Below are 12,632 nucleotides of genomic sequence, written 5' to 3'. Positions count from 1 at the left end.
CAGATCGAATTCCCTAAATCAAGAGCCCCTCACCAACTTCAAGGAACCTTCCGTGAGGGGATTGAAAATAAAAAATTTTGGTATTATATTTGTTCGGGTATTTTGAGCATTGTAATATATATATATATATATATATATATATATATATATATATATATATATATATATATATATATATATATTTATATATATATATATATGCAAAACAACCACTGTGAAAGAATAATGAAATTCCAAGCGCTTTCGTGACTGACATTATCAAGGAACAATAAAAGTAATGCATCAAAGGAAGGCATATAAAGGGTCTAGACCACCCCTCACCATCACATCCCACAACAAAGCAACACCTGACGCGCGACTCATAAGAAAGAACACTGCAGCAGGTCCGCTGGCCCAACTAGACACGTCCTTCATGGAATCCCACAAACTCTTCAACCAATTACCTGGAGTTTACCTGGAGAGAGTTTCGGGGGTCAACGCCCCCGCGGCCCGGTCTGTGACCAGGCCTCCTGGTGGATCAGCGCCTGATCAACCAGGCTGTTGCTGCTGGCTGCACGCAAACCAACGTACGAGCCACAGCCCGGCTGATCAGGAACTGACTTTAGGTGCTTGTCCAGTGCCAGCTTGAAGACTGCCAGGGGTCTGTTGGTAATCCCCCTTATGTGTGCTGGGAGGCAGTTGAACAGTCTCGGGCCCCTGACACTTATTGTATGGTCTCTTAACGTGCTAGTGACACCCCTGCTTTTCATTGGGGGGATGGTGCATCGTCTGCCAAGTCTTTTGCTTTCGTAGTGAGTGATTTTCGTGTGCAAGTTCGGTACTAGTCCCTCTAGGATTTTCCAGGTGTATATAATCATGTGTCTCTCCCTCCTGCGTTCCAGGGAATACAGGTTTAGAAACCTCAAGCGCTCCCAGTAATTGAGGTGTTTTATCTCCGTTATGCGCGCCGTGAAAGTTCTCTGTACATTTTCTAGGTCGGCAATTTCACCTGCCTTGAAAGGTGCTGTTAGAGTGCAGCAATATTCCAGCCTAGATAGAACAAGTGACCTGAAGAGTGTCATCATGGGCTTGGCCTCCCTAGTTTTGAAGGTTCTCATTATCCATCCTGTCATTTTTCTAGCAGATGCGATTGATACAATGTTATGGTCCTTGAAGGTGAGATCCTCCGACATAATCACTCCCAGGTCTTTGACGTTGGTGTTTCGCTCTATTTTGTGGCCAGAATTTGTTTTGTACTCTGATGAAGATTTAATTTCCTCATGTTTACCATATCTGAGTAATTGAAATTTCTCATCGTTGAACTTCATATTGTTTTCTGCAGCCCACTGAAAGATTTGGTTGATGTCCGCCTGGAGCCTTGCAGTGTCTGCAATGGAAGACACTGTCATGCAGATTCGGGTGTCATCTGCAAAGGAAGACACGGGGCTGTGGCTGACATCCTTGTCTATGTCGGATATGAGGATGAGGAACAAGATGGGAGCTAGTACTGTGCCTTGTGGAACAGAGCTTTTCACCGTAGCTGCCTCGGACTTTACTCTGTTGACGACTACTCTCTGTGTTCTGTTAGTGAGGAAATTATAGATCCATCGACCGACTTTTCCTGTTATTCCTTTAGCGCGCATTTTGTGCGCTATTACGCCATGGTCACACTTGTCGAAGGCTTTTGCAAAGTCTGTATATATATTACATCTGCATTCTTTTTGTCTTCTAGTGCATTTAGGACCTTGTCGTAGTGATCCAGTAGTTGAGACAGACAGGAGCGACCTGTTCTAAACCCATGTTGCCCTGGGTTGTGTAACTGATGGGTTTCTAGATGGGTGGTGATCTTGCTTCTTAGGACCCTTTCAAAGATTTTTATATGGGATGTTAGTGCTATTGGTCTGTAGTTCTTTGCTGTTGCTTTACTGCCCCCTTTGTGGAGTGGGGCTATGTCTGTTGTTTTTAGTAACTGAGGGACGACCCCCGTGTCCATGCTCCCTCTCCATAGGATGGAAAAGGCTCGTGATAGGGGCTTCTTGCAGTTCTTGATGAACACAGAGTTCCATGAGTCTGGCCCTTGGGCAGAGTGCATGGGCATGTCATTTATCGCCTGTTCGAAGTCATTTGGCGTCAGGATAACATCGGATAGGCTTGTGTTAATCAAATTTTGTGGCTCTCTCATAAAAAATTCATTTTGATCTTCGACTCTCAGTCTGGTTAGCGGCTTGCTAAAAACTGAGTCATATTGGGACTTGAGTAGCTCACTCATTTCCTTGCTGTCATCTGTGTAGGACCCATCTTGTTTAAGTAGGGGCCCAATACTGGACGTTGTTCTCGATTTTGATTTGGCATAGGAGAAGAAATACTTTGGGTTTCTTTCGATTTCATTTATGGCTTTTAGTTCTTCCCGCGATTCCTGACTCCTAAAGGATTCTTTTAGCTTAAGTTCGATGCTTGCTATTTCTCTGACCAGTGTCTCCCTGCGCATTTCAGATATATTGACCTCTTTTAGCCGCTCTGTTATTCTTTTCCGTCGCCTGTAAAGGGAGCGCCTGTCTCTTTCTATTTTACATCTACTCCTCCTTTTTCTTAGAGGAATAAGCCTTGTGCATACATCGAGTGCCACCGAGTTAATCTGTTCTAAGCATAAGTTTGGGTCTGTGTTGCTTAGTATATCTTCCCAACTTATATCGGTTAGGACTTGGTTTACTTGGTCCCACTTTATGTTTTTGTTATTGAAGTTGAATTTGGTGAATGCTCCCTCGTGACTAGTCTCATTTTGTCGGTCTGGGGCTCCACGCATACATGTCTGAACCTCAATTATGTTGTGATCTGAGTATATTGTTTTTGATATGGTGACGTTTCTTATCAGATCATCATTGTTAGTGAAGATGAGGTCTAGTGTATTCTCCAGTCTAGTAGGCTCTATTATTTGCTGGTTTAAATTGAATTTTGTGCAGAGATTTAAAAGCTCGTGTGAGTGTGAGTTTTCATCAGAGCTGCCTCCTGGTGTTATTACTGCAACAATATTATTTGCTATATTCCTCCATTTTAGGTGCCTTAAGTTGAAATCCCCCAGGAGCAAGATGTTGGGTGCAGGAGCTGGAAGATTTTCCAGACAGTGGTCAATTTTTAACAGCTGTTCCTGGAATTAAGATTTATTATTTCTCCAATGTATTATTAAATTCTTCCCAAATTCTATTAATTATAAATGGATCTAATTTATATAAACCAAAGGAAATATTCATATTATTGTCAAAACTGTTTTTTATGAAACAAGATTCAATTACATTCCTGTCGACCATGGACTTGCTTGATACTACTTTCTCAACTTTTTGAAAATAAATTGGATGGTTAAAATCTCTCACATAAATAAATAGAGCATTGGAATCTTGTCCAGTTCTAATGCTATATCTTAGTTCGAGACTTACCAGTTTGACACTAATAAACTATCGCAAATTTTACAAGGAATCTTATAGACACATCCGTCAGCATTTTGGGGGGAATTCTTTATCAAAAGTTTTTTTTTTACTGTATCAAGATTTTTAAATACAATTTTGATAATAAAAGTCTTAAGAATAGAAAGCATATCAACCAAGTTTTCATGGTAAGGGAGAACCAACATATTTTTAGTTGAATAAGGTTGGTTGTCCCTTTTTGGATTGTAAAAAGTAAATAACAAAAAGGCACAATACCGTGACTGGAACGATACACAAATAACCCGCACATAAAAGACAGAAGCTTACGACGACGTTTCGGTCCGACTTGGACCATTGACAAAGTCACACTAACAGAGGAGGAGCAGGACGGCTATATATAGGCAGGAAGAGGTGGAGGTAGTAGTAGTGGTAGTAGTAGTAGTAGCAGTAGTACAAGAATTGTATATAATACATCCTGTCGGTATATACAATTCTTGTACTACTTCTACTACTACTACTACCACTACTACTACCTCCACCTCTTCCTGCCTATATATAGCCGTCCTGCTCCTCCTCTGTTAGTGTGACTTTGTCAATGGTCCAAGTCGGACCGAAACGTCGTCGTAAGCTTCTGTCTTTTATGTGCGGGTTATTTGTGTATTGTAAAAAGTATTTCTAGCAATTTTAAAAGATTTATCAATTACGTTTTTTGGGTATTTCAGATCATTGGCTATTTCATAAATTTTAGATATTTCTTCATCTATGAACTCTGGACTACAAATACGCAAAGCTCTCAAAAACATTGATGAGAAAACAGACAGTTTAATTTGATCTTGATGGGAAGAATAATAGTGTACATAGGAACAGTTATTTGTAGGTTTTCTGTAAATTTTAAATTTGAATTCATTATTACCCTTAATAATTAAAACATCTAGAAAAGGCAATGAGTTATTTTCCTTAAACTCAACAGTAAAGTTTATAGAATGGGCTGAGCTATTTAATTTAACAAGGAAATGGTGTATATCTACATTCTTGGGCATAAGACTCAAAATATCATCAACATATCTGAACCATTTAGCTCTATTAGGGAGGATTGTGTTAAGGAGCCTTGTTTCAAAAAATTCCATGTATAGGTTACTAAGAACAGGTGAAACAGGAGTTTCCATTGCCATTCAAAACTTCTGAGTGTAAAACTTATCATTAAATACAAATTTTGCATCAACAATGCAAAGTTTAATAAGTTTAATGATGGTAGGAACTGGCAATGGTAAATCATAATTAACGAGTTCTTCAGATAAGAAACTTAATAAATCATCAACAGGAAATTTCGTAAACAAGGAAGTAACATCAAAACTAAACATGTTAAAATCATTTAAGTCAACTAAATCTATGTTGTTTTTAGCATTAAAGTTAGAAATTTTGCCAACAATAGGGCTAAAAATGTCAACAAGCCATTTGGATAATTTATATGAAACTGATCCTATGGAGGTAATAATTGGTCTGATTGGATTCCCTGGTTTGTGTGTTTTTATTAGTCCAAATATGTAAGGCAAAAGCTTTATTGTTTTATTGAAATTGTTGTTAACGGTTTCTAAGGGATTCTTTCTAAGTTTAGAATAGGTTTCAGTATCATCTAAGAGATTATTCATTTTTTCTTGGTAATCATTTTCTTTTATAATTACTATTGCATTTATTTTGTCTGCTTTAGTAAGGCGCAAATTTTTATTATTATTAAGCGTATCATAAGACTTAAATAATCTTTGAGGGCAATTGGGAATGTTTTGATTTAACATAGAGCTATATACCCTTACTAATATTAATTTCATCAGAGGATAAATCAGAAGATTTTTCAAAGTTACAAAAGGCTTTTGAAATTTCAACATTATTAAGTTTTTTTGAAGTTGCAAAACTTAAACCAAAACCTAGAGCAGCAGTTGTATTTTTATCTAATATTTCCTCTTGTAAGTTAATTACAAAATTGTTATTAGCATGCTTTGTCCAATCACTATTTTCAATTAAAATGTCTAATTTTCTTTGTAGTTTGATTTGAGTTCATTACAAATTCTTCTGAGTTTATTATAGCAATGATCCAACACACTGTGTTTCCATTCTGATGGAATGGCCTGATTAAAAGAGTATTTTTTGTTTCTCAATATTTTGAATGCTTCCTTCTCCTGTATTTTAGTAATTTCAATATGTTTCTGAAGAATAATTCTCATAAAATGTCATCACAAGGACGATATATATATATATATATATATGTATATATATATATATATATATATATATATATATATATATATATATATATATATATAGGGAGGTACCACCTCTAGAACTGTTATGGGGACCCTCATCCTCAGAGAAAAGAATAAACTTGCTTCTGGGAAAACTCAAGATTCTCCCTGAAGCTGTTTGAGAATTTTCTCCTACCACCCCCTATATTATGTATATATATTTTATTTAAAGACAAAATACATTGACAAAACATTCACAAAAATATGATACAAAGTAAAACAACATAGGTAACTCAGAGCTACATCTCGAATACTTCGTCCAGCTCCCCTGCGGTGGGCCGCGTGCCCAGAATGCTGCAGGCATTTCCTCTCTGGATCGCAACACTGAGTCTCTGAAAGAGGAAGCTGGTCGCCCTGTGGTCCTTGGTTTCTATGATGAGCTTTTCACCCAGCTCTTTGAGGAACTTTAGAGCACACTTGCCCCATGCTCCAAGGGTCTCCGACCCTATTGGAATGAAGTTATAGCAAGGGGGAAGGTCTTCATATTTTCGGATCTTCTGGGTCTCCCTGTGGCTGGCAGCTCCACCCCCTTCCACTACAGAGTATGGCAAGTAGGTGTCTGCCAATGTGGCAGCACAGGTGTAGTCCCAGGCAATCTGCTTTCCATCCTTCCAGGGTAGCATAGTGGCTCCATCAGGACGCTTTTGACTTCCATCAGACCTCTGTACTTGGGGTTCCCGTTGAGCTGGGCAACGGGCTGTGGCGAGGCTTCTCTTTATTATGTCATTGATCTCCTCATGTCTGGCATACTTCCCTTCTGCTGTGTGGCACACGAGACCATGGAGTCCGAATTGATCAGCTGTCGCCCTGCCGCAAATACACCTATGTTCGGTGAGGATGGGGGCGGCTAGGCGAAGAGCAACACCAATCCGAATGGCCTGTGGGTCGAGACGGGTGCCCAGGGAGGAATTGGGAACAGCTAACAGGAAATCTCCTGAGTGTGGTGCCTTCACTGCCAGGAGACGAGCTTTGTTCTTTCCTGAAGCATTGGAGAGCATTGTGTTGGCGATTTTTTCCATGATGGTCCTTCGAAAACCGGATGTGGAATAGCTAGGTTAAGCTATCATAGCTAGGCCACAGTTAGGAACCAGTTTTACAGAGTTAGGTTAAGCTATCATAGCTAGGCCACAGTTAGGTTAAGCTATCATAGTTAGGCTATATATATATATATATATATATATATATATATATATATATATATATATATATATATATATATATATATAATTTATATATCAAAAGGCCTCTAAGAAAGTGTCTTGTGAATTTTGAAGAGTCTATTCGACGATGAGACTGCAGACAACTTGAGTGAGAGATTGATACGAGTGCTACCACTTTTTGAGAACGTTTTGGTCCTCTGGACCTTGATTCATCTTCAAGGTCCGACGACCGAAACTTCCCCCCCCCCCTCCCCCCGGAAAAAAGCGCATCCTAAGTGTTCATTCGTCTCAAGGTTGGCCTCTAACTTCAGGTCCCTCACATAACAGAGCTCCGTATTTTTTTGTATTCGACGCTGGTAGCCAAAAAACATCCTTAAACGTCAGGTTATCTAACGAGTCTCCAACACGGTATTTGCCTAGGGTTTTCACCTTCAGCTATGAGTTGCTAAATCCTCATGATGCGTGAGTCTCGAGTCCGCTACCTCATGAGCACACACACTGAGCAATTATAATGCATAATTAAGTACGGAGAATAAATATCTGAGCTTCGCAGGGAATCGAAGAGCTCTTTCACTCTTCGAATATTGTATTCGGAAAATGTTCCGTTTTCATTCACCTTATGACGGTGTTTCAGTCCCTCCTGGATAATTGTCAAGTAACTACTGGGGCGAGAAAAGTAGAGAAGGCCAGAAGACAAATATTGGAAGGGTGAGAGAACGCATAGTGTCTTTTCAAAGCAGTAATAGTAGCAGTAATAGTAGCAACAATAGCAGCAGTAGTAGTAGTACGAATAATACTGGAGGCAGTAGTAGCTGTGGTGGAAGTAGAGTTAGTGATAGTAGTAGTTGTAACAGTAGTAATAGTAGAAATGTAATAATGGTAGACGTAATAATATGGAATACAGTATATTGTAGAGCTTAAGTTTGATGAATAATTACTGTCATTCTCCCACCTCCATCCACTCTCTCTCTCTCTCTCCCTTCAACACACTGTTATCTCCTTGGATACATTTTTTAGGCAATAAAATAAGAAATAAACAGACGCTATCAATTACCTCAAAATTTACGCCATGAAGCAATGAAGACTCGACCTACTCCAATATTTTTCAAATCATCGGCTTTTCTGCTGCCGCAGCCTGGATGTTATTTTTTATAGCTACTGACAGTGAATTTTCTACGTAATTCAACAATAATGTATTTTATGACAATTATATTAATCGTAATAGGTCAGCGCCATTAAATTCATTTGAATAAGAATGTCAATGTTTCACTGACACTGGAATGAAAGTAATTATTATTTAAGGTATATATATATATATATATATATATATATATATCGATCGATCCGTGTAGGTAAAACTGGTCGATTAGCAGGAACTCATTTAAATTTAAATCCTTTCTAAAATTTTCTCTTATGTGTTTAAAGATATATTTTTTTCATTTATGTTAATGTAAAAATTAATAATTTTGTACCAAAAAGACATTATAAAACTTGCCTAACCTTAACAAGCGCTATTTAATTTAGTCTAATCCAACTAAATATATATTACATGCTTACAATAATTTAATAATAAACAATGAAATATATTTTTCGTTAGGTTCAGAATGATTTCTTCGAAATTATTGCATACACAAATTTTCGCTTGTCTTATTCGGCCAGAAGAGCGTTGCTGTATAAGCCAAAATTGCAAGTTTTACCTTTTCGGCACGACATATATTTTTTAACACGTCGGCCGTTTCCCACCGAGGCAGGGTGACCCAAAAGGAAAGAAAAAACTTTCATTATCATTTAACACTTTCACCACTCACAGAGGACCGTTCGACACAAGGACTAAGGAGAGTTTATTATACTGTTCCATTAATTCTCCTGTTGTCCATCTCTTCTTCCTTCCTTGATAAGCTAATGTTCCACTGGTTTCCTCTTCTTGTATTTCAGTTTCAGAGTTTTAAATTCAGAGAAACACAAAAAATGCGTAATAATATGGAACTATATTTCGTGGCGTTGTTGTTGTTGTTCGAGTGTGGGTGGGTGTGGGTGAGGCAGGAGGTCAGGCTACTCAACAAGAAGACCTGCCTGCTGGAGAAGCACCTCAGCCTTCGTCTTCGTCATGAGGTCAAGTACAGTGTCAGGGGCTTCCTTCACGACTCTCCCCTCGTAGGCCGTCTGGTCGCTCCTCCTCTGAGTCTTGATCTCTCACGCCAGACCTCGAGCTTCGAGGATGTGCCTTCCCTGGGCGTCTTCGTGACTTACTGCCTATAGCTGCGGCAGCTGGCCTATCTGGAGAACCTGCTGGCTGGCGGCAGGATGCAGCAGCAGGATGAGATAAATGAGATGGAGCCCTCGTACACTGTCATTATCGGAGTGTGTGCGCTTGTGGGCTCTGTAACGTTGATACGTGTCTGGGGTCTTCCTCAGATGGTGGTGGCAAGCATCTGGAAGATCATCGCCCACTGGGTGATGCTTAGGGCAATGGCCGTTAGAAGATCCTTCAGCTCAAGCGAATGGTCGCTGCAGAAAAAGATGTTGGATCTCGGAGAGGCTGGTTTTTTAATGAGGTGGAAGAGAGAGTTCATCCGCGGCTCCGTCATCTTGGGCAGCGGTACCTATGCTGACGTGTACACAGTTAACGAGACGGCTTTTCCCAGTCACCCTCCACTCTGTGTTAAAAAATTCAAGAAGTATAGGTTGGCACTGGAGCAAGCGTGTGACGAGGCACACAAGCTCCTGCAAGTGAAGTCGGTGACTGGGGTACCTCATTTAGTGGGTATATGTGTACGTCCTCCAGCAATAATAATGACTCAACACGGTAGCGTAACCCTCTATGACTACCTATCTGATATCCTTAGTTACCCTGGCGATCTTTCTATCCTCAGAGTCCTTCGTCGGCTTTGCGTTATCTTAGACGATATTCATCAATTAGACCTAACCCATAATGATGTCAAACAAGATAACGTCAGCGTCGAGGTTAAATCGGATGATGTTGTAGTAACTCTGCTCGATTTTGGCTTTCTGACGCCTGCAGGTCATGTCCACGATCATGTTCTCAACAAGTTCAATCCCAAGGGCAACCTTAAACTCCGAGCTGAGAACGAGGAGCTGAGGCGGCAGAAGTACCCCTGGTACGCTCCTGAGCTCTTTCTGGACAATATAGCCTCCCGAGCCTCGGATACCTACTCCTTAATTAGGCTTGTCAAACTCTGCCTAAGGATCATGAGAGTACCACCCCCTGGTATCACAAGGTGGATCATCAAGGGGATGGATCTCAATCCAGTAGTGAGGCCAACCCTCTCAAGGTTCGGTCATTATCTCAGCGAAGAAATTGGGAGACGTCTTAGCCGTCCCTGAGGGTAATGGGTTGTCTCACCTAGCTCCTGGCCCGTCTCTTGATAGACCTGTAGTAATAATGTTTGTAGAATTGCCCGCTTGACATATTGTTGGTAGAGTTGCCGACAGTATGTTAAGCCGGCTTGACAAGCTCCTGGAGAGGGAAATGTTGCCATTATAATATGTCACATTGTTGGACACAAGATTTATCCCCTCAAGGAAGGTTCCTTGATGTTGGTGAGGGGCTCTTGATTTAGGGAATTGGATCTGTGCTCCAGTTCCCCAAATTAAGCCTGAATGCCTTCCACATCCCCCCCAGGCGCTGTATAATCCTCCGGGTTTAGCGCTTCCCCTTTGATTATAATAATAATAACAGCAACCACCCAGGGACGTACTACCTTTCTGCCAAGTAACTGTTTTACATGATGGTAGAATTGCTGGTGTCTTAAGCGTCACACTACACATACATGTTCATGTATGTGTAGTGTGACGCTTAGGTCACACTACACATACATGTATGTGTAGTGTGACGCTTAGGTCACACTACACATAGATGTACATGTTTATTTATACACACTTATCTGAGTTTCCTTTGATTTTATCTTAATAGTTCTTGGTCTTATTATTTTGCCTTTTATATCCATGGGGAAGTGGAATAAGAATCTTTCCTCCGTAAGCCATGCGTGTTGTAAAAGTCAACTAAAATGTCGGGAACAATGGGCTAGTAACCCCTTTTCCTGAAATAATTACTAAAAAGAATAAGAAGAAAATTTTCAAAGTGGGATGTCTCAATAGGTTAGGTTAGGTAAGGTTCGTCAGGAAACAGGACAAATGTTTCCATGTGCGTGGATGTTGTGCGAATGATAAGAAAGAGATGATTGTGGATGTTATGAATGAGAAGCTGGATGTCCTGGCTTTAAGTGAAGCAAAGCTGAAGAGGGTGGGAGAGTTTCTGTGGAGAGGAATAAATGGAATTAGGTCAGGGGTTTCAAATAGAGTTAGAGCTAAAGAAGGAGTAGCAATAATGTTGAAGGATAAGTTATGGCAGGAAAAGAGGGAATATAAATGTATTAATTCAAGGATTATCTGGAGTAAAATAAAGGTTGGATGCGAAAAGTGGGTTATAGTAAGCGTATATGCACCTGGAGAAGAGAGAAGTGTAGAGGAGAGAGGAAAATTTTGGGAAATGTTGAATAAATGCGTGGGGAGGTTTTGAACCAAGTGTGAGAGTAATGGTGGTTGGGGATTTCAATGATAAAGTGGGCAAAAATGTTGGGGAGGGAGTAGTAGGTAAATTTTGGGTGCCAGGGGTAAATGAAAATGGGGAGCCTTTAATTGAGCTGTGTGTAGAAAGAGGTTTGGTAATAAGTAATACATATTTTATGAAGAGGATAAATAAATATACAAGGTATGATGTAGCACGTAATGAAAGTAGTTTGTTAGATTATGTATTGGTGGATAAAAGGTTGATGGGTAGGCTCCAGGATGTGCATGTTTATAGAGGGGCAACTGATATATCAGATCATTATTTAGTTGTAGCTACAGTTAGAGTAAGAGGTAGATGGGAAAAGAGGAAAATGACAACAACAAGCAAGAGGGAGGTGAAAGTGTATAAACTAAGGGAGGAGGAAGTTCGGGTGAGATATAAGCAACTATTGGCAGAAAGGTGGGCTGATGCAAGTATGAGTAGTGGGGAGGGAGGGTTTGAAGAGGGTTGGAATAGTTTTAAAATGCAGTATTAGAATGTGGGGCAGAAGTTTGTGGTTATAGGAGGGTGGGTGCAGGAGGAAAGAGGAGTGATTGGTGGAATGATGAAGTAAAGGGTGTGATAAAAGAAAAAAGTAAGCTTATGAGAGGTTTTTATAAAGCATAAGTATTATAAGAAGAGTAGAGTATATGGAGAGTAAAAGAAAGGCGAAGAGAGTGGTGAGAGAGTGCAAAAGGAGAGCAGATGATAGAGTGGGAGAGGCACTGTCAAGAAATTTTAATAAAAATAAAACAAATTTTTTGGAGTGAGTTGAACAAGTTAAGAAAACCTAGGGAACAAATGGATTTGTCAGTTAAAAACAGAGTAGGGAAGTTAGTAGATGGGGAGGAGGTTTTGGATACATGGCGAGAATATTTTGAGTAACTTTTAAATGTCGACGAAGAAAGGGAGGCGGTAATTCCATGCACTGGCCAGGGAGGTATATCATCTTTTAGGAGTGAAGAAGAACAGGATATGAGTGTGGAGGAGGTGCGTAAGGCATTACGTAGAATGAAAGGGGTGTAAAGCAGCTGGAACTGACGGGATTATGACAGAAATATTGAAACAGGGGGGGATATGGTGTTGGAGTGGTTGGTATTTTTGTTTAATAAATGTATGAAAGAGGGGAAGGTACCTAGGGATTGGTGGAGATCATGTATAGTCCCTTTACATAAAGGGAAGGGGGACAAAAGAGATTGTAAAAATT

General features: G+C 40.0%; 1 protein-coding gene across 1 annotated transcript; it reads left to right on the top strand.

Annotated features, from left to right (window-relative positions):
- The first annotated feature begins 8,643 nt into the window (after positions 1–8,643).
- LOC138853914 (uncharacterized) lies at positions 8,644–10,809 on the top strand. Its single transcript, XM_070093617.1, has 2 exons — positions 8,644–10,676; positions 10,717–10,809. Exon 1 carries the CDS (start codon positions 9,160–9,162, stop codon positions 10,198–10,200), a length of 1,041 nt encoding a protein of 346 aa, XP_069949718.1. The 5' UTR covers positions 8,644–9,159; the 3' UTR covers positions 10,201–10,676; positions 10,717–10,809.
- Positions 10,810–12,632: the final 1,823 nt, after the last annotated feature.

The sequence above is a fragment of the Cherax quadricarinatus genome, chromosome 3 (genome assembly GCF_038502225.1).
Source record: "Cherax quadricarinatus isolate ZL_2023a chromosome 3, ASM3850222v1, whole genome shotgun sequence".
NCBI lineage: Eukaryota > Metazoa > Arthropoda > Malacostraca > Decapoda > Parastacidae > Cherax > Cherax quadricarinatus.
Note: the sequence above shows the minus strand (reverse complement) of the source record. Positions and strands in the feature narration are given on the sequence as shown.

Coding starts and splice junctions, on each gene's coding strand:
- LOC138853914 (XM_070093617.1), top strand. CDS start 9,160: ATGCAGCAGCAGGATGAGATAAATGAGATGGAGCCCTCGTACACTGTC.